Below are 27463 nucleotides of genomic sequence, written 5' to 3' on the forward strand. Positions count from 1 at the left end.
GTGTGTGTGTGTGTGTGTGTGTGTGTGTTTTGTTGCCCTCTAGTGGAGAAAACGGTGAACAACAGCCAGTGATGGGAAGTTCGTTTTTTTTTAGGGAGTCGGATCATTTGACTCCCAAACTCAGGCTCTTCATGTTACCACTTCATAATTTCCAGACTTTGAACAGCTCTCATCATGGTAGTGTGGTCTCTTCTTTACAAACATACATGTATCTATGTTATATTTTCACACCCATTAAGTGGAAAGTTTTGTTGTGTTTGGAAGTTTTCACCCAGTTGGAAATTTCCTCTTTTTAAAATTGTACCGGTTAATATACTTTTATATTATAAAGTATAAAGTATTGATTTGTAAGAGGAAGCACAGGGGCACAACATAAATCTGTCTTCTGTTGATTTGTGGACTAAATCGATGTCCTTAACTTTAGGGCATACCTTCTTCGGACACATGATAGATAGCGATACCAAAATGGGGATAATGCATTTTCCAGATAAATTTACAATCAAGACAAAAAGTAAATTATTATCTGGAAATTACTTCCATCTTGTAGAGATGACAACGTCACGGAGAGTGTTTGTGTGTGTGTGTGTGTGTGTGTGTGTGGTTGCCATCTAGTGGAGAAAACGGTGAACAACAGCCAGTGATGGGAAGTTCGTTTTTTTAGGGAGTCGGATCATTTGACTCAGCTCACCAAGAAGGACCGTCTCTTTCGACTCCCAAACGGCTCTTCATGTTACCACTTATACCTTTCATAATTCAGCCACATTTAGCACTGTTTTGTCTGATAATTTATGTGTACGCATATAGCACTTAAATTATTTAATACATCCTTTGTACTGAATGTAATGAAATTTGCTATCCTTACATAGATAAACAGTTGGTGAAGCTAACAGGAGTTTTTCAATTAAAACTCAAATCATAACAGAAGTTTTCTCATGACATTATCATATAAAGCAAGTCTAAACAGTGATACTAATTAATTGGTTCAGTTCCATTGAGTTCCAGTGAGCCAACATGCACCACAGCAGCACCCCAACTCTGTTTGACCTGATTGGTATCACTGAGAAAGGACTGCCAAGAGAAGCAGAACACATTTGTTTGTTGCTGCATCCACGAATGTAAGTTGAAACTCAGCCATGCAAAGAGAAAACTGTATATGAACCAGATCCAGGAAAAGTTCTGCAGGTTAAAGAGGAGCGGGACCACAGTGCACAGTTCAAAAGCCAGATTCTGTGATGGTATGAGGGTGCAATAATACACATGGCATGATGGGTAACCTGCACATTTTTTGAAGACACCCATAATATATTTCTTGCTTATTTCAGAAAGACAATGCCAAACTACATTTTGCACATATTCCATATGTACGCTTGAACTGAGTAGCTGAAATCCTGTATCTTTAAGAAGTCCACAGACACAAAGCTTGGTCCAGTGAATCCTATGCTAAAGAAGATAAGATTTTTTAGATTTAGAAGAGTATTTACAGACAACCTGGGCAGTGTGGTCTCTTCCTTACATACATACATGTATCTATGTTATATTTTCACACCCATTAAGTGGAAAGTTTTGTTGTTGTTGTTGTGTTTGGAAGTTTCACCCAGTTGGACATTTCCTCTTTTTAAAATTGTACCGGTTAATATACTTTTAGAAATGATTAAAGTATTGATTTGTAAGAGGAAGCACAGGGGCACAACATAAATCTGTCTTCTGTTGATTTGTGGACTAAATCGATGTCCTTTACTTAGGGCATACCTTCTTCGGACACATGACAGATAGCGATACCAAAATGGGGATAATGCATTTTCCAGATAAATTTACAATCAAGACAAAACATGCAGCTCCAGTGACTTTTAACCAAAACACCTTTTTAATGAAGAAACACCTTAAACATTTTTTTTGTCCATTGTCCAATTTACCATTTATGAAAGTAATAGTTACAGCGAACTATAATTGACAAACAAAAAGATGGCAGTTTGATTCACACCATTAAAAACATGATTTATTATTGCTATAACAGCAGTGCAAGAAGCACTGACTCAACTCAACTGATTAATTAGTTTCAAAATGTAAGTAAATACTTTACACATTGTTATTGATTCAGTGGAAAGTTTGAGGTACGCTATGGTTTGTCAAATGTTTTTTGGTACCACGTTTTTAAAACGATACGATCTCCATTATTTACACATTTGATACTATCTAAAGTACCAACGTTATTAAAAACAAATCTACAATTGGAACTGCGCCATCCACAATCAATTAACTAGTGGACAATCTCCTCTTCCTGTGAGGTCCACTGATAACTCAGAGAGACCGCCATTATCTGGTAATACATTGAAAACATGGACACAGCTTTTATATTACAAGCTGATAATGTCGACGTATTTCAGTACCACATTGCTTCTGATCGGCTACATTAAGTCTCCTCTATTGTGTGCAAGTGGTTGTTTTCAAACAAGGAAAAAAATGATCTTTCGACTTGTTTGCCTTGTTATGGAAAGAGGTATGGAGTATCCATCCATCCATCCATTATCTGTAACCGTGTATTCTCTTTAGGGTCACAGTGGGGCTGGAGCTTATCCCAGCTGACAATAGGCGAGAGGTGGGGTACACCCTGGACAAGTCGCCAGCTCATCACAGGGTGGTATGGAGTGTAATTTTTTTAATATTAGAATCGTTTAAAATTTTGGTATTGTGACAACCTTAGATACAAAATTCTGCAACTTTCCCATGAATATAAACCCAGGGAGATTAACCAGGGTGCCTTCCCTTCACCTTGAATTACTTTCTCAAGCAACCAAAACAAAATTGCATTACAGAAATACCATCTGGAGCAATTTGGGGTTAGGATCTTGCTCAAGGACAACTGGACTGGGTCACCAGCGGCCCTCTGTTTTCTAGATGACCGGCCTTGGTACATGGACTGATGCATCTAGCTTTCTCCTCCCAGGACTCCCACACAAGAAGACTTCTAACAATAACCCACCAGATTACCACAGAACTGAATCAACCATCGTGATGCAGTGGTTAAACTTCAATAACAACATTGGTTACATTGGACGATTCATTCTGGAATATCAGCTTCAGCGTAAAACTCGTCTTGTGGAAGCACAGATCTGTATCCTGACGTCTGGGAGAAGTTGAGCGTCAACTCGTCCTCTGCGTTTTTGCTGATCTGAAGCGTGGACAGCCATTGCAGAACATTATCAAATTGGCCGGTTGGCATTTTCCCCTCTTGATAAGACTCAGCGATGGATGATCGTCGACTCTCGCCCTTCACTGTAAATTCAACAAAACACAGTTTGACTTTGTGCACAGTGCTTGCTGTGAACGTGAGAAATCTTAAAACCATTTTTTACTCACAGTCTGGCATCAAGAATTCCTTGCTGTTCCGAAGAAGCTCTGTCGATCTCATTATTTCCTTATCCAGCTTTTCAATTTCATGATTGATTTTTGCGTCTGTGTTTTCCTCCTTCTTCCTCTGACCAAAAGCCTTGACTTTGAGTTTGGCCATGTCTCCAACTAGTTGATCTTTAGAAAAAGAGATTAAAACAACAGAATATTCATAAGATGATGGAAACAAACAAATGGATCATCCCTGTCAGGGCATAATACTCACTCAGTGATTTGGATTTAGTGCTTGTCACACTTTCCTTGTTGTCAGCTTGCAGCTCAAGGAGTGTTTCCTTGAAGTTGATCATCAGCTCCAGCTCTCTCCTCCTGTATTCCTCCTCCAGCCGCTGCTTCAGCACATTTTTGAGCTGCCTCCTTCTGAACTTCTCCTCGATTCTGTGATGGACGTCATTCATGTCAGGGCAGTAGAGCCGACCGTTGTTCCCGGCCACCATTTCCTCTATCTTCTCAAACAGCTCGGTAACCTGACTCATGTCAGATTTCTTCATGTTGTTCACAACGTGGTATTTGTTCTCACACTTGTCGACCAACCAGCGTAGAGCTCGATGCTCCCTCTCAATGTGCTCCTCTATGGATTTATCTGCTAGTTTGTCTCCGTACGTGAACAAAACCATGGTATGTTTCCAGATGCTGGCATCGAAGAGGTTCATGTGTTCTTCCAGGGCAACCTGTTGAGCTTCTCTGAACGTCAGATCCGACGGGACAACCAGCAGTACGGCATGAACCCCTAATGGGCTCACAGACAGACCTCGAACAATCTCTTTGTCCATCTCTTTAATGCATTCGCTGGACTTGGACCAGCCTGGGGTGTCGATCACTGTGATCAGTCTGTCAGCAACTTCCTCCTCCTCCACTTGACAGCAGTTATTTTGGCAGGTGGCGAATGCTCCTTTACGCAGGAGGTTATTTCCTGTTGCACTCTTTCCAGATGTCTTCATACCAAGCAGCACTATCCTCAGCTCACGCAGTTTGTTTTTGGATCCTGAGAAGAAAACAGTAGAGGGTGAAAAACCGTGCAGATATTCAAGTCAGGTTGATTTGTTTGGACGTGTACAGAACTCAGCTGTGGCTTATATCTTATCACATTGTTTTAATAAAGAAGCCTAAAGAAGGAAGCAAACAAAATTATCTTGTCGGATAGTACTAAACTTAATCACTTGTGCATGAGTACACATGAATTTGAGTCTTGAGGCGGAAAGGGAGGCTCTGCCAGTAACACAGGCACAAAAAATTATCAGATAGGAAAACAGATCAGATCACAACTACGTTGACTATTGCTGCAAAAGAAGTAATACTAGTAGTTACTAGCAGCAATATTTGATCTTTGAGGCAGGTATTTGTTGAGATATTTCCGTCTGGATGAAAGTGGTGGACTGACTGGTCCACAGATGGACATTGCCATCCACAGAGACATGTGCTATCATGGTGTATAGCATAATATATATATATATATCCTAACATAAAAGCCTGACTCAGCCAGTCCCAACATAAACTGATTTTAAGATTCACCAGTAAATACTGCAGAGCTTTTGTTTGTATTTCTGTAAATTTTGTCCACTTCTGGTATCGATTCACTCCCAGAGTGTTGAAATTCTTTGCCAATGCCAGACTCATTTACTTAGTAATGCTCGATAACTGACCGTACCTTTAAGGGAGTTTCTTCTGGCCTTGACTTGACTTTGCCTCAGTCTTGCTCCGTCTTCCACTCTTAGTCTTTTCTCTTCAATGCTCAGATGTATCTTCTTATCAGGGACAAAATGGTTGAACCCATTTGCAGCCACAGTCTCAGTGATTTTCTCCAGCAGCTCTGCGATTTGAGTACCATCGTCTGCGTTCTTGTTATCCATGACGTGATATCGGTTTCCACATTGTTCAATGAGACACTGCATGGCTCTCCTTCCCCTTCGATGTACTGCTCTATGGTGTTTGTTCCCAGCCAGTCTCCCCTGGTGAAAACTACAATGGTGTGTCTCCACACTCCTTCTCCAAGAAGCTCCATGTGTGTTGTCACTGCTTCTAAGTGTTTGGCATTGAAGGATGCATCTGCGTCTACCACCAGCAGGAAAACGTGAGGCCCAGGGGGGCACAGAAACATGCTGCACATTACTTCCTCCTTGATTGCTTCAGGTGTGTCAGACACAGCGAAGCCTTTCCACCAGCCTGGCGTGTCAACAAGAGTTATTTCAGTTTTACCCACGAAACCCTTCCGGGCCACCGATTGTGCCGTTCTTTTCCCATCTTCTGTATCTTTGATTCCCAAGATGGTGTTTCCGACTGAGGTTTTCCCAACGTTTCGGCTTCCCAAGAGAACCATCTGGACTTTTGGGATGGTTTTCATCTCTTCTGTTGGACAAACAAAGCTTGGTTAGTCAAGCAGCTTACAGCAATACAAGAATTTAAGCACTTGAGCCTGACATGTTATCTGAGGATTTGTGTCACTTTTCAGCTTGTCCTTGAGTCCTTCCATAGTTAACCAACGATTGGTTTCTACTAGCCAAGAGTGATGCAAGGTGGCAGCCAACTAGCTAACTGTAACTGTAACTGTAACTGTAACCAAAGCTAAGCTGTGGTTGGCTATGCGATGTTGGTCTGGCATTGGAAGCTAGTCAATGGTTCAAATTAAGATTTACAGATAGTGACAATTTTCTAAATATCACTGTAATTTTTCTTCCTGCATTCAATGTTCACTTCAACGTTTAGTCTTGTGTATATCACTTTTGGCTGATGCCCAACCTCACTTGGGTGCAATAAATATGTAGCTGGGATCAGCAGCCTGAAAACAAGGAAACCCAAGATAACTTGGGTCTGTCCAAAGATAACAAAATCCACCTGTAAACACCTCTACAGCTCACTAATCAACATGTTATGTCCTGTTTGGTTAATCCATAAAAAACATGTCATGTTTGTTCTTGTTCATGGCGGTTTACGTGTCTGACTGGTTCTTGGCTGGGATCAGTTTGCAGACAATCAGTCGGGACTCATCACGAGGAAGTCACTGATCATGCAAAGTGGTGTAAATAGGCCAGCTTTAGAGGTGTTGATAGGCAGGTTTTTGTCGCCCTTGTTTTCAGTCTTTGTGCCAAGCTAAGCTTGTTTATTGCATGTTTACTGTTTAAACATGTTTACTGTAAAGACATGAGAGTGATATTAATACAGGTATTTGGCAAAATGTACAAAAAATACAATAATATATAATACTGGCATTTGTTTGAGTGCACCTTCTGTCACATTCACCTGGAATGAGTGTTTTCCTTTGTTGTCTTTCCTCCTCGGCCCTCCTCCTTCTGTCGTTTGCCCTCTCAGCCACTTTTTCTTGCTTCTCTCTGATGATGTTCAACGTTTGTTCATCTACCTCGTAGTGAGTGCCGTTGTTGTGCCACACCATCTCATCTATCTTCTCCAGCAGCTCTGTCACCTGAGATGAGTCAGTCTTCTTCTTGTTATTGAACACGTGGTACCTGTTCCTGCATCTTTCTATTAACCACTTGAGCGAATCTCCCTCACTCTCAATGTGCTGCTCTATCGTCTTCTCCCCGAGGAAATCCCCACAGGTGAACAGCACCATGGTGTACCGCCAAACCCGCTCCCCCAGCAGCTTCATGTGCTCCTCCACTGTCCTCTTCTGCTCCACAGAGAAAGCACAGTCTATGGGGATGACAAGGAGGAAAGTGTCTGGTCCGGGTGGACATTTGGACACGTTGAGTTTAAATCTTTGCTTGTCCCCTTCTGGGATCTCAGTGAGGGACAGCGAGCTGCTCCATCCTGGAGCATCGACCACGATGAGGTTCCTACCCTGGACCTCTTCATGTCTCACTTCACACTGAGCTGTTCTGGTTCGGCCACACTCGAACCTGTCCTTTCCCAGGATGGTGTTGCCAGAGGAGCTCTTACCAGACCATCTCCCACCAATCAGGATGAGTCTGCTCTCTGACAGAGTGGTGCTGTCTTCGTCTTCTGGAAGAAAAAGGAAAACACGACAGTCTCAGATGTGAAGAATGAGTTGTGCCAAAATGTCAACAGCCAACCAAAGCTGTGGAACAGCTTCTTTGGCAACTGATGATAAGGCATTTTGTTATCAAAGAGGCAGAGAAACTTTTACAAAAGGAAGTACTGAATACTGAGGAAGACAACGTAGTTAGTTGAGATGAGAAAATCGCCAAAACTAGAATGACAGGGTGATCACAGCGGGACTCTGCTGCTTCAGATGACTGACAGATGAAGAATACCCTTGTAAACTCGCGCTTGTGTTGTCTCTCTGAGATGTTATGGCAGAGTTTTTTTTGACTATTTTAATCCCGTTCAGAGTCTGAGAGTCAAGAGAAACATTTTTAGAATGACCCCGAACGAAAAAACAAATCATTTCGAGACATTAAAAGAAGCCACAAGGAAAAAGGATAAATCAAATCAGCTGAGAATGACTCATCACCTCCCGGTTGTCACGTGCCTTTGATGAAGAGGATGAGAGTGCTAAAATACTTCTGGCTCTTTGATTTGAGGATGATATATGATGTAATGCAGAGCAACGCTATAAGCAAATACTTCATATCTTAAGATGTTCTTTTGTGGTGGCTTTTAGCTGTCTGACTTGTTTTAGGGTGATTTAAGGATGGTGATTATTAACTGAGCAACATTATGATCAAATATATGGAGATATATTAAAAACACCCAGTTCACCTGCCAGTGGTTTTTAACCTGGGGGTTAGGTTGTGAGATCATTCCTGCAGGTAACTAAACGGTTGTGGAGAATAAAATAAAAATAACATATTGTGGTTGGGGACAAAAACTCAGAAACACTATATACTGCAGCTCTATGGTCTTTTAATACATGCTAACAGGCCCAGATAACTGTGTAATATGAGAATCTAATATCTGTTATTGTTGTTTTAGGCCATAGCCAAAACTGAATAACTCGTTCTGTCCTCCTGTGTGAGTTTGGTAGGTTTCATGTGTCAATATCACGTTCTCTGAACAGTTTCAGGCAAACATGACTGATCCACACTACAGCGTCATCACATACTACAAACAACTCAAAATGTCTGTCATATGATCCAGTATCTGTCTGCAGAGGGTAAACAGTGGAGAGAGCTGCTGGGAAACAGCTCTGCATTGTGTGTGTGTACTGGTGAAGAATCTGGTCTAACTGGTTTGGTGTGGCATCAGTATGCAGGCTTCAAATAGTTTGTTCTTTTCTTGTAAGTCAATAGCAACAGGTGCCAACATTTGGGAATGCCCAAGATCGTTAGAACGAGCTGATTTCACTTCAAAGCAGTATAAGTATAATAATACATTATCTGAATAGAGAAAATACATTTGGAAATCTTTTAATTTATACAACTTCATCATTACAAGTACTCAAGCTTCAGGTGATTGTACAGTATCTTGCAGTAGGTTAAACTATGCAGTTACCTGTTTTTCTTCAACAACAAAAAAAAGCTGTTTGATTAACTCACCAAGAGTGTTTTCCATCTTTACTGGTCGTCTCTTTTAATGGCCGAGTTACTGCTAACTGATCATCCCCGAGGGCTCTGCAGAGGTCAGTGGGAAGAAGTCTATCCTCAGGCAGATTTTACAGCCAGTCCACATAGCAGTGACTGAATGTACTGCAACTACAAGAGAAGAGCTCTTTTTAAGGAAGTCTCACAATGTAACCGGTCTGACTGGTTCATAGTCATGTGCCACCCCACAGGGCATGTTTGATCATGAAAACACCTAGCAGGAAAGAGTATGCAGACTATTTCAGTGGACTATTTTGGACTACAGGTATGTGTGACAAGGTCATATTTGCATCATGTGCCCAAAAGAGATGCAATCAAAGTAACATTTGCTCTTGTATTTCTTTGCAGCGGAGTTCAAGCTCATGTGTCAACACAACACAACATTCCTTTACAATGTAACTGTGCTTGTAACCATGGTCTCTAGTGTGTGTTTAACAAGACACTGAACCTCCGTGGGGGCAAAACAAGCTGCTACATCTGAGCCTGGCTTCAGTCTGTGCTGCTAAAGAATAATTTAATTTAATTGGGTTTGTATCAGTTTGTTTGAGAGAGGGAAACACACACAGACAGAGCGGGAGATCTAAAAGTCACTCTACAGCTCACTTCCTCTGGGAGAGCAGCCTCCTTCTCGGACAGTAAGAGCTGAGTAGGTCCTGCTGTTTACTGATGATGATTACATGACATGATTTCAATACTTGAACTCAGTGGCTTTATAACTTCCCACAGTGGTGTTGTAGATATTGTCTTTGGAAACTTGAAGAGTAATAATTGCCAAATTTATATGTGGAAAGGTCACCATTAGTGAGTCCTCCTTACCGACACTACAGTGAACTTTGTCCTGAAAAACAACCTCTGTGTGCCGCAGTGAGGGCTGAGTAAGGTCCATAACTTTTACAGTGTTTCATACCTGGCAACCTGGAGATTCGGCATGAGCCGTGTAGTTATCAAGCTGGATCAAAACACACAGAACAAAACCCAAACAGATGGCCAGCTAAATTTCAAAATAAGAAACATACTAACTATAGTGATTTATCAGGAAGCTTGTATTTTAATAGAGTTGTTTCCTGTTTCCTTAATCTCTAATGACACAGCATATGCATTTAATGATTTAATACAGTAAATATCTTAGATAGTGTACCTTTTAAAGCAGACATGTTATGAAAAAACCCCAAAACTTTTTCAGCTGCAACAATATGTTGGGGGGGGTAATTACTGACACGCAGGGAAGCACATCACACATTATTAATTTAAAACACAGGTGTAATAATATAACTGAAAGGGCACACATTTTGGTGTGCACAATTTATTTATAGCAGACTCGAGAGATCTGTGTGTTCTGCCCTCTGTTGAGTGCAACTTTGAATAGATTTTACTGCACTGCAGTGCCACCTTTTGGTTCGTGGTGTAAATAATGACCAAAGTAGTGGCAGAGCAGGCAACTGAGTTTTCTGCAGCTATTTTCTTGACATGTATTTGGAGGCCAGATGAAATTTTATATAAAGACCTCAATGATTTCTCTGTCTGGGATTTAAAAAAAAAAAGAGACACAAATGTTGAGAGCTAATAATTTAGAGCTTGATGAGATCTCTTTTTAAACTTAAAAGGAGTCTATATTGAGATTTTGTTAATGCATTTCTAGCTATAACCCACCAAATTGCCAAAGAATTGAATCAACCATCGTGATGCAGTGATTAAACTTCAATAACAACATTGGTTACATTGGGCGATTCATTCTGGAATATCAGCTTCAGCGTAAAACTCGTCTTGTGGAAGCACAGATCTGTATCCTGACGTCTGGGAGAAGTTGAGCGTCAACTCGTCCTCAGCGTTTTTGCTGATCTGAAGCGTGGACAGCCATTGCAGAACATTATCAAACTGGCCGGTTGGCATTTTCCCCTCTTGAGAAGACTCAGCGATGGATGATCGTTGACTCTCGCCCTTCACTGTAAATTCAACAAAACACAGTTTGACTTTGTGCACAGTGCTCGCTGTGAATGTGAGAAATCTTAAAACCATTTTTTACTCACAGTCTGGCTTGAAGATATCCATGCTCCTCTGAAGAAGCTCTGTGGATCTCATTATTTCCTTATCCAGCTTTTCAATTTCATGATTGATTTTTGCGTCTGTGTTTTCCTCCTTCTTCCTCTGACCAAAAGTCTTGACTTTGAATTTGGCCATGTCTCCAGCTAGCTGATCTTTAGAAAAAGAGATTAGAACAACAGGATATTCATAAGATGATGGAAACAAACAAATGGATCATCCCTGTCACGGCATAATACTCACTCAGTGATTTGGATTTAGTGCTTGTCACACTTTCCTTGTTGTCAGCTTGCAGCTCAAGGAGTGTTTTCTTGAAGTTGATCATCAGCTCCAGCTCTCTCCTCCTGTATTCCTCCTCCCTCTGCACATTTTTGAGCTGCCTCCTTCTGAACTTCCCCTCAATTCTGTGATGGACGTCATTCATGTCAGGGCAGTAGAGCCGACCGTTGTTCACGGCCACCATTTCCTCTAATTTCTCAAACAGCTCGGTAACCTGACTCATGTCAGATTTCTTCATGTTGTTCACAACGTGGTATTTGTTCTCACACTTGTCGACCAACCAGCGTAGAGCTCGATGCTCCCTCTCAATGTGCTCCTCTATGGATTTATAGATAGTTGTCTCCGTATGTGAACAAAAACCATGGTATGTTTCCAGATGCTGGCATCGAAGAGGTTCATGTGTTTCTTCCAGGGCAACCTGTTAGCTTCTTGAACGTCAGATCCGACGGACACCAGCAGTACGGCATGGACCCCTAATGGGCTCACAGACAGACCTCGAACAATCTCTCTTGTCCATCTCTTTTAATGCATCGCTGGACTTGGACCAGCCTGGGGTGTCGATCACTGTGATCAGTCTGTCAGCAACTTCCTCCTCCTCCACTTGACAGTAGTTAGTTTGGCCAGAGGTGAATGCTCCTTTACGCAGGAGGTTATTTCCTGTTGCACTCTTTCCAGATGTCTTCATACCAAGCAGCACTATCCGCAGCTCACGCAGTTTGTTTTTGGATCCTGAGAAGAAAACAGTAGAGGGTGAAAAACCGTGCAGATATTCAAGGCTTTTTGAGGCTGATGTCAATCAAAGTTGGCGCTCCAGACTAACAGACTAACAGCCATGCTACTTGGCACAGCAGTGCATTGAGCTAAATGCTACTGTCAGCATGCTAAGATGTTTACACTGACATTGGTCTCAGATTTTTTCAGATGTAATGCTGAGTACTACTAATACTAAATGACTGACCGTACCTTTAAGAGATTTTCTTTTGGCCTTGACTTGACTTTGCCTCAGTCTTGCTCCGTCTTCCACTCTTAGTCTTTTCTCTTCAATGCTCAGATGTACCTTCTTATCAGGGACAAAATGGTTGAACCCATTTGCAGCCACAGTCTCAGTGATTTTCTCAGCAGCTCGCGATTTGAGTACCATCGTCTGGTCTTGTTATCCATGACGTGATATCGGTTTCCACATTGTTCAATGAGACACTGCATGGCCTCTCCTTCCCCTTCGATGTACTGCTCTCTGTGTTTTTTTCCCAGCCAGTCTCCCCTGGTGAAAACTACAATGGTGTGTCTCCACACTCTTCTCCAAGAAGCTCCAGTGTTGTTGTCACTGCTTCTAAGTGTTTGGCATTGAAGGATGCATCTGCGTCTACCACCAGCAGGAAAACATGAGGTCCAGGGGGGCATAGAAACATGCTGCACATTACTTCCTCCTTGATTGCTTCAGGTGTGTCAGACAAGAGAAGCCTTTCCACCAGCCTGGTGTGCAACAAGAGTTATTTCCGTTTTACCCACGAAACCCTTCCGGGCCACCGATTGTGCCGTTCTTTTCCCATCTTCTGTATCTTTGTCCCAAGATGGTGTTTCCGACTGAGGTTTTCCCAACGTTTCGGCTTCCCAAGAGAACCATCTGGACTTTTGGGATGGTTTTCATCTCTTCTGTTGGACAAAAAAAGCTCGGTTAGTCAAGCAGCAAGTTATACAAGAACTTAAGCACTTGAGCCTGACATGTTATCTGAGGATTTGTGTCCTTTTCAGCTTGTCCTTGAGTCCTTCCTAGTTACGAGGTTTCTACCCGAGATGCAGGTGGCAGCTAACTGTAACTGTAACTGTAACCAAGCTAAGCTGTGTTGGCTATGCGATGCAGGTCTGGCGATGCGGAGTGATGCTGAAGTAGAATGTTCAAATTAAGATTTACAGATAGTAACACTTTTTAATATACTGTCAATTTTTCTTCCTGCATGTTCACTTCAACGTTTAGTCTTGTGTATATCACTTTTGGCTGATGCCCAAGATGATGCTACTTGGGTGCAATAAATATGTAGCTGGGACCAGCAGCCTGAAAAAAGGAAACCCAAGATACTTGGGTCTGTCCAAGATAACAAAATCCACCTGTAAACACCTCTACAGCTCACTCATCCACATGTTATGTCCTGTTTGGTTAATCCATAAAAACACGTCATGTTTGTTTTGTTCATGGCGGTTTAGTGTCTGACTGCTTCTTGGCGTGCTCGTTTGCAGACATCGTCGAGGCCTATCACCAGGAAGTCACTGGTCATGCAAAGTGGTGTTAAATAGGTCAGCTTTAGAGGTGTTGATAGGCAGGTTTTTGTCGCCCGTTAGTTTTGCCAGCTGTTTCAGTCTGTTGTACTGTGTTATACATGTTTAATGTAAGACATGAGAGGTATTTGCCAAAATGTCAAACTATTTCTTTAAATCTGTAAACTATGATACATAATATATGTACTGCGTTTGTTTGAGTGCACCTTCTGTCACATTCACCTGGAATGAGTGTTTTCCTTTGTTGTCTTTCCTCCTCGGCCCTCCTCTTCTGTCGTTTGCCCTCTCAGCCACTTTTTCTTGCTTCTCTCTGATGATGTTCAACGTTTGTTCATCTACCTCGTAGTGAGTGCCGTTGTTGTGCCACACCATCTCATCTATCTTCTCCAGCAGCTCTGTCACCTGAGATGAGTCAGTCTTCTTCTTGTTATTGAACACGTTTACCTGTTCCTGCATCTTTCTATTAACCACTTGAGCGAATCTCCCTCCTCTCAATGTGCTGCTCTATCGTCTTCTCCCCCAGGAAATCCCACAGGTGAACAGCACCATGGTTGTACCGCCAAACCCGCTCCCCCAGCACTTCATGTGCTCCTCCACGGTCCCTTCTGCTCCACAGAGAAAGCACAGTCTATGGGGATGACAAGGAGGAAAACGTCTGGTCCGGGTGGACATTTGGACACGTTGAGTTAATCTTTGCTTGTCCCCTTCTGGGATCTCAGTGAGGGACAGCGAGCTGCTCCATCCTGGAGCATCGACCACGATGAGGTTCCTACCCTGGACCTCTTCATGTCTCACTTCACACTGAGCTGTTCTGGTTCGGCCACACTCGAACCTGTCCTTTCCCAGGTGGTGTTGCCAGAGGAGCTCTTACCAGACCATATCCCACCATCAGGATGAGTCTGCTCTCTGACAGAGTGGTGCTTCTTCGTCCTCGAATAAAAAAAAGGAACACACGACAGTCTCAGATGTGAGAATGAGTTGTGCCAAAATGTCAACAACCAACCAAAGCTGTGGAACAGCTTCTTGGCTGGGTGGTCAATGATGTAGGCAGAGAAACTTTTACAAAAGGAAGTTAACAGACTTGTTTATACTGAGGAAGGACAACGTAGTCAGTTGAGATGAGAAAATCCCAAAACTAGAATGACAGGGTTGATCACAGCGGGACTCTCTGCCTTCAGATGATGACAGATGAAGAATACCCTTGTAAACTCGCGCTTGTGTGTCTTCTCTGAGATGTTATGGCAGGTTTTTTTGACTATTATTAATCCCGTTCAGAGTCTGAGAGTCAAGAGAAACATTTTAGAATGACCCCGAACGAAAAAACAAATCATTTCGAGACATTAAAGAAGCCACAAGGAAAAAGGAATAATCAATCAGCTGAGAATGACTCATCACCTCCCGGTTGTTAGTGCCTTTGATGAAGAGATGAGAGTACTAAATACTTCTGGCTCTTTGATTTGCGGATGGTATATGATAAGCAGAGCAACGCTATAAGCATACTATCTCTTAAGATGTTCTTTTGTGGTGTGTTTTAGCTGTCTGACTTGTTTTAGGGTGAATTAAGGATGGTGATTATTAACTGAACAACATTATGATCAAATTATGGGATATATTAAAAACAACCCAGTTCATGCCAGTGGTTTTTAACCTGGGGGTCAGTTGTGGATCATTCCTGCGGGTAACTAAACGGTTTGGAGAATAAAATAAAATAACATATTGTGACTGGGACAAAAACTCAGAAACACTATATACTGCCGCTCTATGGTCTTTTTAATAATGCTAACAGGCCCAGATAAATGTGTATATGAGAATCTAATATTTTTATTGTTGTTTTAGGCCATAGCCAAAACTGATAACTCTTTCTGTCCTCCTGGTGCAGTTTGGTCGGTTTCACAGTTTCAGGCAAACATGACTGATCCACACTACAGCGTCATCACATACTACAAACAACTCAAAATGTCTGTCATATGATCCAGTATCTGTCTGCAGGGGTAAACAGTGGAGAGGCTGCTGGGAAACAGCTCTGCATTGTGGTGTGTACTGGTGGAATCTGGTCTAACTGGTTTTGTGTGGCATCAGTCTGCAGTCTGCAAATAGTTTGTTCTTTTCTTGTAAGTCAAATAGCAACAGGTGCCAACATTTGGGAATGCCCAGATCGTTAGACGAGCTGATTTCACTTCAAACAGTATAAGTATATAATACATTATCTGAATAGAGAAAATACATTTGGAAATCTTTTAATTTATACAACTTCATCATTACAAGTACTCAACTTCAGGTGATGGTACAGTTCTTGCAGTAGGTTAAACTATGCAGTTACCTGTTTATCTTCAACACAACAAAAAGCTGTTTGATTAACTCACCCAGATGTTTTCCATCTTTACTGGTCTTCTCTTTTAATGGCCGAGTTACTGCTAACTGAATATCCCCGAGGGCTCTGCAGAGGTCAGTGGGAAGAAGTCTATCCTCAGGCAGATTTACAGCCAGTCCACATAGCAGTGACTGAATGTACTGCAACTACAAGAGAAGAGCTCTTTTTAAGGAAGTCTCACAATGTAACCGGTCTGACTGGTTCATAGTCATGTGCCACCCCACGGGCATGTTTGATCATGAAAACACTTAGCAGGAAAGAGTATGCAGACTATTTCAGTGGACTATTTTGGACTACAGGTTAGTGTGACCAAGTGCCCAAAGAGATGCAATCAAAAGTAACATTTGCTCTTGTATTTCTTTGCAGGGAGTTCAAGCTCATGTGTCAAACAACACACCCCATTCCTTTACAATGTAACTGTGCTTGTAACCGTGATCTCTAGTGTGTGTTTAACAAGACACTGAACCTCCGTGGGGGCAAAACAAGCTGCTACATCTGAGCCTGGCTTCAGTCTGTGCTGCTAAAGAATAATTAATTTAACTGGGTTTGTATCAGTTGTTTGAGAGAGGCAACACACACAGACAGAGCAGGAGATCTAAAAGTCACTCTACCGCTCACTTCCTCTGGGAGAGCAGCCTCCTTCTCGGGCAGTAAGAGCTGAGTAGGTCCTGCTGTTTACTGATGATGATTACATGACATGATTTCAATACTTGAACTCAGTGGCTTTATAACTTCCCACAGCGGTGTTGTAGATATTGTCTTTGGAAACTTTAAAAAAAGGAAATAATTGCCAAATTTATATGTGGGAAAAGTCACCATTACATGCCAAGTTCTCCATACCGACACTACAGTGAACTCTGTCCTGAAAAACAGCCTCTGTCTCCTGCAGTGAGGACTGAGTAAGGTCCATAACTTTTACAGTGTTTCTTTCCAGGATGCACTGTGGGTCAGGATATCTCTCATGAAAGAGTCCTACAGCATCCATGAGATTTAAAAAGAGAGGGGCGCAGTCAGTAGCGTAGTGGATTAAGCGGCCGCCCCATGTGTGGAGGCTATAGTCCTTGCTGCAGCTGGCCCTGGTTCGAATCCCGCATTGGACGGCCATTTACTGCGTGTCACTCCCCCTCTCTCTGCTTCCTGTCTGTCTTCAGCTGTACTATCATAAAAGGCCAAAAAAATAATCTTTAAAAAAAAAAGAGAGGGACGATAATGGTATAGATATTTTAGATATATGAGATATTTATTTTGATTCACAAAGGAAATCGGGTGGAAGCCCACTGAAAAACAAACAGGCACTCTGGGGTTTCTTCTGGCCTCTAAATGTCTTAATCCTCTAATATTTACCATGTTTTACTGTGTCTGCTCGTGGAGCTTCTTAGGTCGGACAGACTCTAACGTCCATTCTGTTGATCCACTTCATTTGCTTCCATGGCTGTAGTATGTTTCATACCTGGCAACCCGGAGTGTAGTTATCAAGCTGGATCAAAACACACAGAACAAAACCCAAACAGATGGCCAGGCAAATTTTAAAATAAGAAACATACTGACTATAGTGATTTATCAGGAAGCTTGTATTTTAATAGAGCATGTTTCCTTAATCTCTAATGGCACAGCATATCTTAGATATTTGTACCTTTTAAAGGGGACATATTATGAAAAACTTTTTCAGCTGCAACAATATGTTTAATTGTTTTATTTTTTATTTTCTGGTGAACATTCTCAAAACACGCATGATGTCTGTATTTCTCTGCATCACCTGCATTATTTCTATTGAATGATGACGTACAAAGTTCTGGGTTACCTGTTGTATTAATTTTAAAAACAGGTGTAATAATATAACTGAAAGGGCACACATTTTGGTGTGCACAATTTATTTATACTGTAGCAGACTCAAGAGACTCTAGAGACCTGTGTGTTCTGCCCTCTGTTGAGTGCAACTTTGAATAGATTTTACTGCACTGCAGTGCCACCTATTGGTTCGTGGTGTAAATAATGACCAAAGTAGTGGCAGAGCAGGCAACTGAGTTTTCTGCAGCTATTTTCTTGACATGTATTTTGAGGCCAGATGAGATTTTCATATAAAGACCTCAATGATTTCTCTGTCTGGGATTTTAAAAAAAAAGAGACACAAATGTTGAGAGCTAATAATTTAGAGCTTGATGAGATCTCTTTTTAAACCTAAAAGGAGTGTAAATTGAGATTTTGTTAATGCAGGCTTCAGCGTAAAACTCGTCTTGTGGAAGCACAGATCTGTATCCTGACGTCTGAGAGAAGTTGAGTGTCAACTCGTTTTCGACGTTTTTGCTGATCTGAAGCGTGGACAGCCATTGCAGAACATTGTCAAATTGGCCGGTTGGCATTTTCCCCTCTTGAGAAGACTCAACGATGGCTGATCGTCGACTCTCGCCCTTCACTGTAATTTCAACAAAACACAGTCTGACTTTGTGCACAGTGCTCTCTGTGAATGTGAGAAATCTTAAAACCATTTTTTACTCACAGCCTGGCTTGAAGATCCCCTTGCTGCTCCGAAGAAGCTCTGTAGATCTCATTATTTTCGTTTTCCAGCTTTTCAATTTCATGATTGATTTTTGCGTCTGTGTTTTCCTCCTTCTTCCTCTGATCAAAAGTCTTGACTTTGAGTTTGGCCATGTCTCCAACTAGTTGATCTTTAGAAAAAGAGATTAAAACAACAGAATATTCATAAGAGGATGGAAACAAACATCTTTACTGGTCGTCTCTTTTCATGGCCGAGTTACTGCTAACTGATCATCCCCGAGGGCTCTGCAGAGGTCAGTGGAAGTCTACCCTGAGGCAGATTTTACTGCCAGTCCACACAGCAGTGACTGAATGTAGTGCAACTAAATGAGTGTTTTATATGTAAGGAACTCTCACAATGAAACCGGTCTGAGTCCCACTGTGGCACTGGCATCAGAGAGCATTTTTGATCATGTACACACCTAACAGAAAACAAATGCAGTCACAGCACCTTTGTTCTTGTATTTCTTTGCAGCAGAGTTCAAGCTCATGTGTCAACGCAACCCAACATTCCTCAAGTCCATTTTTTTTAAAGATTGAACTCTGACTCTGTCTCTTTACTGATGCTTTTGCAGAGGCTGCCAGGTTTTTCTTCAGCTCGCCTTGTTATGCTGAAGGACAGCTGTATGAATTTTAATCCCAGAGCGTCGACACCTCCCTGTGCCACAGCACATCTTTAAGTACTGAGCCCTGAAATTCTGCTTAAACCAGAGTTTTCTATACCTGAGTTTGGCAGAGTAATTGTATCTGGATGCGTAATTTAGATGGCACTGGATGATCTTGTCTTACTTCTTTGTTGCTCATACTTGTCTCTGCACACTGGCTTACTATATATTGCTCATTATAAGAGCTCCTGCAGTGAAGTCCTCATAAAAATAAAGAAATTTGCTCACTGGCACAGCCAAGATTTAAAATAGAAATGAGTACATTTGTTTTTATCTCAGATTTGCTGCTTTCAGTGATGGAAAGAAAGTGAAAAATATCACCTCTAATGAGACTCCTTTTCAACCTTCAAGGCAATGAAATCTACAAGAGCTGTAGAGAAGCACTCTGGAATTAATTAAATCCAAACCAAGGATACTCTGCATTTATTTGATGCACATAAGTGTTTATTTTACAGGAATGTACTTCATTTTAAATATAAAAATATAGTATACTCTGAGATGAGTCACGCCGTCACGCTATCATAATTATCCTGACAGATACATCGTGGTTATGAGTCTCTATAAGAAATGACATCATTTAAATCCAAAATCTTAAATTAGCAACCAGTGGATTGTGAAATTACAGTACAAACCTCATGTGCATGTGGAATATGTGTGTAGAGTCGATATCTTATGTCCAGACTCATCACTACTACTTTACGATCAGCAGAGTTTGGGCTGTAACTATGAACAAACCCAAACACACACACACACACACACACCTCGACAACAGTTCAATCAAGTATAATCATAAACATCGAGCAGTTAAAAGCAATATAAGATCTGTTTCAATCAATAAAAACAAGAAATATCGTGCTATTGTGAATACAGTACAATGGAGGAAATAAGTATCAACACACCAACAAACACAGAGCAAAATATGAAGATCAGTTAAAATTAACAGAAAGGAAAGACGTCAAGCAAGGTGTCAAGTAATTAAACCTGCAATGCAAATGAGGAATATAATATCTGAAAGACGGGACTAATGCTGTGTTGGAGACCGCATCTTATGCTTTACAAACTGTCAGCTAACAAGGAGGATGGGAGCACCTCTTGGGATCTTTTCTGGATGTACACAAGGAAGGAAGAAATATAAAACTCAGTTAAAATGAACTGAAAAGAAAGAATCAAAAACAAGAGAAATAATAAAAAACAAATAATATGTTATTTGGCACTCGAAAACTCGATGTTTTTTCAATTGAGTAGTAAAGACTGTGTGTATGCTGTAGATGGTCGATGGCTTAAATTTGATTTCCAACTGTTCCCAGGAAAGGGACATCTATATTTAATATAACACTGATATCAAGAAGTACGACAGTATGGTGAATTTAAAATCCCAGCTCCCACTGTAGACACAAAAGGACAATTTCTAAGTAACAAAAACAAAAAGATTCTTATTTTAAGGTAATGATACATGCATGAAAACATAGTTATGGATATTATATTCCATGGTTGCCTTATGCTGAAAATAAAGTCCCCAAATCTTACACACTGCACCTTTTAATATATGGATAAATTAAACTGTAATACAAAAGTAAATAGGTATGGTCAGTTAACAAACTTTACTCGATACTCCACCTATTCAATATATCAAGATTTTTCAAGTAAGGTTTTTATCTAAGACTCGACTTGTAAAGGAGACTGGAATGATTTGTAGATTATTCATAAATATACGTACAGTTTAAACCAGAAGTTTACATACACTATATAAAAAGACACATATGCTTTTTTTTCTCACGTGAAATCAGACAATCACTTTTCCTCTTTTAGGTCTGTTAGAATTACCAAAATTATTTCTATTTGCTTGAATGCCAGAATAATGAGCTTGGGCGCAAATGGGTCTTCCAAATGGACAATGACCCGAAGCATACTGCCAAACTGGTTACAAAGTGGCTCAAGGATAACAAAGTCGATGTTTTGCAGTGGCCATCACAAAGCCCTGATCTCAATCCTTTTGAAAATTTATGGGCAGAGCTGAAAAGGCATGTGAGAGCGAGGCGGCCTACAAACTTCAGCTCAGTTACACCAGTTCTGTCGGGAGGATTGGGCCAAAATTCCTGCCAACTATTGTGAGAAGCTTGATATCCAAGTCATGCAGGCACTGGTACCAAATACTAATGAAATGTATGTAAACTTCTGACTTTGAAGAAAGTAATAATCCTAATGGACCTAAAAGAGGAAAAGTGATTGTCTGATTTCATGTCAGACAGTGAGAAAAAAAAGCATCTGTCTTTTTATATAGTGTATGTAAACTTCTGGTTTCAACTTTATATGTTGAATCTTCAGGTTATGTTTTGTTTTTATTGGAAAATTTAATACAGTTTATCTGTTTAATATTATATTGAGTTTTTGAATATGTTCAACTGAAACCATTAAAAGATGTGCACCAAATCTGTATTAATATTTTGTATTAAAATCTTGAAGCTCTAAGATCTGTATCATTAACGGGCCGAGAACAGAACCTCTTGAAGAAGCTTCGACATGTGGCCATTAGTTATTGTTCGTATGTCCGAAGCAGCACTCACTGAGCAATCTAATAGGCTTCACTCCATTTAGTCAGGTGAGTGTGATTCTTTAAGTGCCTGGATATAATTGCTTATCCAGCAGATTGGACATCTCCATCCAGGACAGGTCCCACTGCACTTCTGTCGCGTCCTGCTTAGTCACAGGAAGCTCCACGGCTGGTAGAGCTTCTTTGGAAACCGGCCAACAGCTACGGGTGCAAAACGTCTGGTGCCTTCACACAAATACAATAATGACAGACAATCAGTATGACTTGTGATTTGTGCCAAATGGGCTGAAGATTTTATAGATACCTGTAGTGACGAACTAGCCAAACAGTTAGAGGAATGAGGCACAGGAGCAGTCCACATGAAACAAGGATCCATTTCCAGGAGCCTGATGAAGAGAAGTAATAATATTTGTTTAAATCTGTCAGGATCAGACCATAACCAGTGTCAAACTACTTCAGTCAATATGACATACAGTAATCCGATTCATAGGATTAGAGTAACAGCTAAAACAAAAGGTGACTGAACTGAAAAACTATTTGTAATTAAAGTTTCATCACTGCAGAATAAATAGGGTTGTTAAACTTCAACTAGACTCCTATTTAGACAACTGAAAAGATATAATAGCTTCTGCAAGTAAAACTTGGTTTATCAGCCATTAAACCACCTGTTAAAGGTCCATTGTTTAACATTTAAAGGGCTCTACTGGCAGAAATGCAATATAATAAGTATAATTGTGTTTTTATTTGTTTTTCTTATCATGAAAATAAGAATTGTTTTGTTTTCTTTAGGAGCTTAGAAAGAGACTTTATGGAGTCGACAATGTTGAACACTGGCTATAAACTGGACCTGTAGTTTCTCTTTCATGCTTGGAAATGGAGGCTGAGGCGAGCGGTATTCAGTTGGCTGTAACTTCACCACTAGATGCCGCTCAATCCTTCACACTGCACCTTTATAAATATTTATTCATGACTCTCCATATCTAGTCAAAATCTCTCTATTAACCATATAAAATGAGTTACCACTCGTGGAGGCTGTCCCATCTGTTGTGAGGTTGCCTGAAAGACATAACAAATTAATATTTGACACATTTCACTGATTGAATATCGATATCGACATGCGATATAGACACTTAGCTGACCTCGGTCTGGTATCACTGATAACCAGCTCTCTGGACTCTCCATTTTTCCGTCCTGTGAAGCACACTTGTAGAAACCTTCGTCGTCTTGTGTCACGTTCTCAATAGTCATCTTTATCACTCTGTTAGAAGATGCAGAACTGTACGATGTGTTCATCTCTGCTCCATTTTTAAAGAAGGTTGTTTTACCGGAGGTGCCTGACAAGTACTGACAAGACAAGATCACTTCATCACCCTCAAGTACAGGGAAGGCAGGAGTCTTCAAGATGACGGGGCCCACTGGAGGACAAAGAAAGCAGACATGGTTAACACACTGCTTCACTCCTTACTGTTGTTTAAACCCTCAGTGTGTGGTTGTAGATATACTGTACTGTTTGTTCTTCACTCTGACACAAGACTCACAGCTTACTGTGATGTTGACTGAGTTGCTGCGGCCCTCGGGGCCCTGACACCAGTACAGTCCACCGTTTGCACTGACAGCGGTGAACGCACAAGCGTCAGGGTTGTCTTCGCTCACAGCACCCCCTAGCGGTGAACACTGGTCAGGGTGGAGGACTCTTTTCCTATCTCGACGGCTTGAAGGGAAATGCTTCAGCATCCATCCTGAGGAGTTGGTCCGAGACTCGGGGCACTGTACGGTGAAGCGCTCGCCTCTGAAGAGCTGTCTGGTGTTGGGAGTTAGAGTCAGTGCAGAAGGAGGCAGCTCTGGAGGAGAGAAGTCAATCAGAGATACAGTTATTTGATACGTTTCCATCTTGATTAATCAATATAACAACATTTACAGTTATGAAACAATCATTTTCTTACACTACACATCCATCTGTTTTACGTCTGGGGGGAAGGAAGTGTCACTTTAGTCCAAACCAAAGTATTTCAACAACTATTTGACTGAAGTTTTCCACAGGTGTTCATGCTCCCCAGAGGATGAATTCCTCTTATTGGCGAGCCCCTGACTTTTCCTCTAGTGGCACTATAAAGTGAAATGGCTGCCATAAAATTTAGTTCAAACATTCATGTTCCACTCAGGATGGATTATATTAACTTCAGTTCTCCAACAAGTGCGATCTTTGGTTTGTCCAATGTTTTAGTTGATGCCGCAGATACCTACAAAATGAATGCCAAGACTCACCTGTACTTTGTGTTTAGTGTGAATTAAAACGTCCACTTGAGGTACAAAAAATTGTTTTGGTCTCTGTAGCTAATTTCCCTGTTCATGACAACTGTACTGAGGGTGAATTTATATACAACTCACCTGTTCAGGTTATATTAAGTCTTAAAGTTATGTGTAATTAACAGCGTGGCCACTTTGATTGACAGGTAGGTGTTACAGGTGGTTTGTTTGAGCACCCTGGCGTCATTCAGCTCCACCGATGAGCCACGTCTTTTTCAGATTATCCGGGAGCAGCAGGGGTCAATGGTCAGTGTTTAACGTCGGCATGTGAGCATTGTCACTGCTGTGCCTGAGTACAGACTTACAAAGCTGCCAGCATGACTGTAGAAGGCTGCATGATATATTGTCAAAGGTGGTTATTGTTATAGGCAAGTTTTGTGAAAGATATGTTTGTGATATGGATATGGTTTTAGGTCGATGTACTACCGTAAGTGTCATTTCCATTTCTGGATTCAATACCTAGGCAACATATATCCTGATGATAACGACCACATGAATTAAAGCAATCGCTACTGAATGAATATTGAATGAGTACTTTATATTCCTAGAGACTTAAACATCTCACCAAGGTCATAAAAGCTGGAAAAAAACCTTAAAATTAATGATGTCAAGATCGAAAAGAACAGGACTTAGTTAGTATTAACCACAATATGTAATAGATTTACATTTTGACTTCAGCGGCTGTTTTAAAGGTCAGAGTAATGCAGATACATGTCGCTGCATTAGAACACATTAGATTGTGTGTTGTTGTGTGCATACAGGGGAAACCTGATTCCTCTCTGCAGAGTTTGCAGCTGCTGCTGCTCACCTAACACACTGAGCTCGACCGGCTCACTGAGGATCTTTCCAGAGGTGCTGTTGCTGCTCTCCCATGGCTCAGCCTGGCACTGGTATCCGCCTGCGTCCTCCCTCGTTACTGCCTTGATGGAATAGCTGTCACCGGAGACCAGGTGCCTGGGGTTTGGGGTCAGAGCACGGTGTGGTCTTTGCCTGAACCACTGGTACCTCCACACAAAACTGGTGTTTGACTTCACCGTGCACTGCAGCAAAACGCTCTCACCGAGGTAGATGTTTGACCCCGGAGGCCGCGCTGACACGCTGACCTTCAGAGTCTCTGCTGGAAGACAGAGCCTCCATTATGGTCTGTTGTTTTTGTGCCAAACATACTGTGTGTGTGTGTGTAAGTGTGAGTGTGAGACAGGTACACACTCTTTCTATGTGTTTATTGCCTTTGTGGGTACCTTTAGACATGGCAGCCTGGAGAACAAGTGCAGCAACACCTGAAACACAGAGAAACACACACACAAATATCTCCTAATGTCATCATATACCACCACAGCTTGTTCCTGCCACATCTGTGTCAGTTTGGGTACAGTATGTTTAGTCTACGGTCTGCTCTGCTTATCAGGAGTAAAATATATTAACATGAACACCACAGGTAGCTCAGATGGGGATTTTTTTTTTCCCACATGGCAGCACGCCAGACAGTAAGTTACGGTCCACTGCAGATTTTGGATTATATAACCGAGATAATATAAAGTGAAAAGATCTCTTCAGGTAGATTTAATACATGTAACAATTCATAACAACAATCTCTAAGTCTGCAGAGACATTGCTATGAAGACACACACACACACACACACACACACACACACACAGTCACAGTGCTGCCACACCGTGTGACAGAGAGAAGAGCTTCCTGTTCCTTAATGAGACTGTTTAGACGGTTAACATCCCCGTGGGAACCGAAGGAATGCACACACATTGGCTGTATTCTCCTGTTAGGACACACATACAGTACTATACTACACTCGTACATCCCTCATGGCTGTCGAGGATGGACTAGCCAACACAACAATTTGGCAGCCTTGTCCGAATCATTTCCATTAGCCCCTATTCAGATTCTGGCTGGTGCACATCATTTTAATTTAGTCTGAAACTCCCAACTGCAGGCGAACAGCCCGGTAAAATTTATAACCCTGCATACCGTACTGATACACTGATATCTGCGTCAAACAAGGGAGTACAGCTTCAGGTCTAAGTCAGCACTGTTCTGACAGCTGAGCGCAGACTCTTCCTAAAGTACTTGGACACAGTGTTATCCGCCAGCAGAGGCCAGTCTGATTGCAGCCATTCACTGGTTAAAAAAACAGAGGCAGGTGTGTGTCAGTCAGTCAGGTTTTATCTGTGATACTCACCCAGCAGCGAGGAGATAAGGATGATGTTCATTCTGGTGGATGTCCAAAATTAGATGTGCAGCTCCTCTGTGATCCTTTACACAAAGAGAGACAAGTGACAATAATTACGATTTGAAGATTTCAGAAATGCATTGTTGTTTCTACGAGACTGAGAATAATAGTAAGCATTTCGGAGGAGTCTCGGCTGACTATCACAGCACAACCAGCAGACAGAGATGGTGATCTTGGTGGAGACATTTCCTTCCTCTGTCAGACAGTTACCAGGCGGAGCCGTCAGCAGCACAATCCAGGGACAGACAGACAGATCTCAAACCACAATGCAACCAATTTACTGTCAACAAGCAGTTTTACAGTTTCCTCGTATAAATCACTACGTCTGTGATCGTAATCGTTCCTTTCACATCTACAACAAAACCTGCTGCAAAGATTTTTCACATGATTTCTCACTTTGGTTTAGACTGCTGCTGCTGCTGCTGCTGCCAAGGTTGTTGGTTGTTTGTCATTTTCTTGTTTGCTCTATTTATATTCTACTTTTCTTTCTGGCATTTGATGACGACGCTGATGCTTATTTTCTCTTTGGAGGGGAATTTCATTCTATTAGATTTAATCCAAAACTTCATCTGTAACTGAATCAGATGAAATTCTGGTGAATTAAATGAAGTGAATCATAACCTCCAGTCGATGAGAGGTTTCTCTTTTAGCCATGCACATCCTGTGCTTTGGCTCGTTCAGTTTGCAGGCCAGATATCTTCAGCGACTGAGATGTGGCACATTGAACGGCATGTAAACGTATCTGCAATAGTCATTTTGGTTCAGTTGGATGGTGGTGTGGCCCTTACTCTTCACTAACAACACGCTGTCTGACCATGACATGCAGCATTTACTTTTTTGGAGCTCAGCCTGCCAGTTTTTGTCAGTCAAAGGACATCAACACACTCTCCAGGTACGATCGCCCACAGATATGTTTAACATTTTATGACACCGAGTCACACAGCACCAACTGCTTCTCTGATTTTGGTGAAACTGAATCATATTTTATGGAGAAAATGTTTTCTGGTGATGCCCTCCGGCTGCTCCGCCTCAACTCTCTCTGTGATTTACAGAGTTTCCTGATGGACAGTGAAGTAAACTGCTGACAACTGTAGCTGCTGTTAAGCTCAGTTTGTTAGCAGGGCTGTGAGCTCAGAGCACCGGGGAAGGTTTCCAGGCATGGGGCGGGGTTTGGGATGCAAACACCAAAAGCACCAGGGTGTCTAGAGCTGGGCGAAAAGGATAACAGAGACAGTTTAGCAGAGGCAGAGGGAAAGACAGAAGAGGACATTGACAGAGAAAGTGACCAA

The 27463-nt window shown here is 41.5% G+C and overlaps 4 protein-coding genes across 4 annotated transcripts; all 4 read right to left on the reverse strand.

Annotated features, from left to right (window-relative positions):
- Positions 1 to 2589: 2589 nt before the first annotated feature.
- On the reverse strand, positions 2590 to 5255 carry LOC113744029 (GTPase IMAP family member 7-like). Its single transcript, XM_027290229.1, has 4 exons — positions 5054 to 5255; positions 3614 to 4390; positions 3358 to 3525; positions 2590 to 3273 (listed from the first exon to the last, which is right to left on the reverse strand). The coding sequence occupies exons 1-4, from the start codon at positions 5253 to 5255 to the stop codon at positions 3059 to 3061; spliced, it is 1362 nt and encodes a 453-aa protein (XP_027146030.1). The 3' UTR covers positions 2590 to 3058.
- A 727-nt stretch (positions 5256 to 5982) lies between these two features.
- LOC113747991 (GTPase IMAP family member 4-like) lies at positions 5983 to 8874 on the reverse strand. The gene is made up of 3 exons (XM_027290230.1): positions 8859 to 8874; positions 6627 to 7362; positions 5983 to 6010 (listed from the first exon to the last, which is right to left on the reverse strand). The coding sequence occupies exons 1-3, from the start codon at positions 8872 to 8874 to the stop codon at positions 5983 to 5985; spliced, it is 780 nt and encodes a 259-aa protein (XP_027146031.1).
- A 1105-nt stretch (positions 8875 to 9979) lies between these two features.
- LOC109142835 (uncharacterized) lies at positions 9980 to 11545 on the reverse strand. The gene is made up of 3 exons (XM_027290465.1): positions 11187 to 11545; positions 10931 to 11098; positions 9980 to 10846 (listed from the first exon to the last, which is right to left on the reverse strand). The coding sequence occupies exons 1-3, from the start codon at positions 11458 to 11460 to the stop codon at positions 10632 to 10634; spliced, it is 657 nt and encodes a 218-aa protein (XP_027146266.1). The 5' UTR covers positions 11461 to 11545; the 3' UTR covers positions 9980 to 10631.
- Positions 11546 to 21680: 10135 nt separating this feature from the next.
- Positions 21681 to 25062, reverse strand: LOC113747992 (polymeric immunoglobulin receptor-like). The gene is made up of 7 exons (XM_027290231.1): positions 24986 to 25062; positions 24734 to 24879; positions 23157 to 23459; positions 22758 to 23033; positions 22639 to 22674; positions 21923 to 22004; positions 21681 to 21819 (listed from the first exon to the last, which is right to left on the reverse strand). Exons 1-7 carry the CDS (start codon positions 25060 to 25062, stop codon positions 21681 to 21683), a joined length of 1059 nt encoding a protein of 352 aa, XP_027146032.1.
- Positions 25063 to 27463: the final 2401 nt, after the last annotated feature.

The sequence above is a fragment of the Larimichthys crocea genome, chromosome XVII (assembly GCF_000972845.2).
Source record: "Larimichthys crocea isolate SSNF chromosome XVII, L_crocea_2.0, whole genome shotgun sequence".
NCBI lineage: Eukaryota > Metazoa > Chordata > Actinopteri > Sciaenidae > Larimichthys > Larimichthys crocea.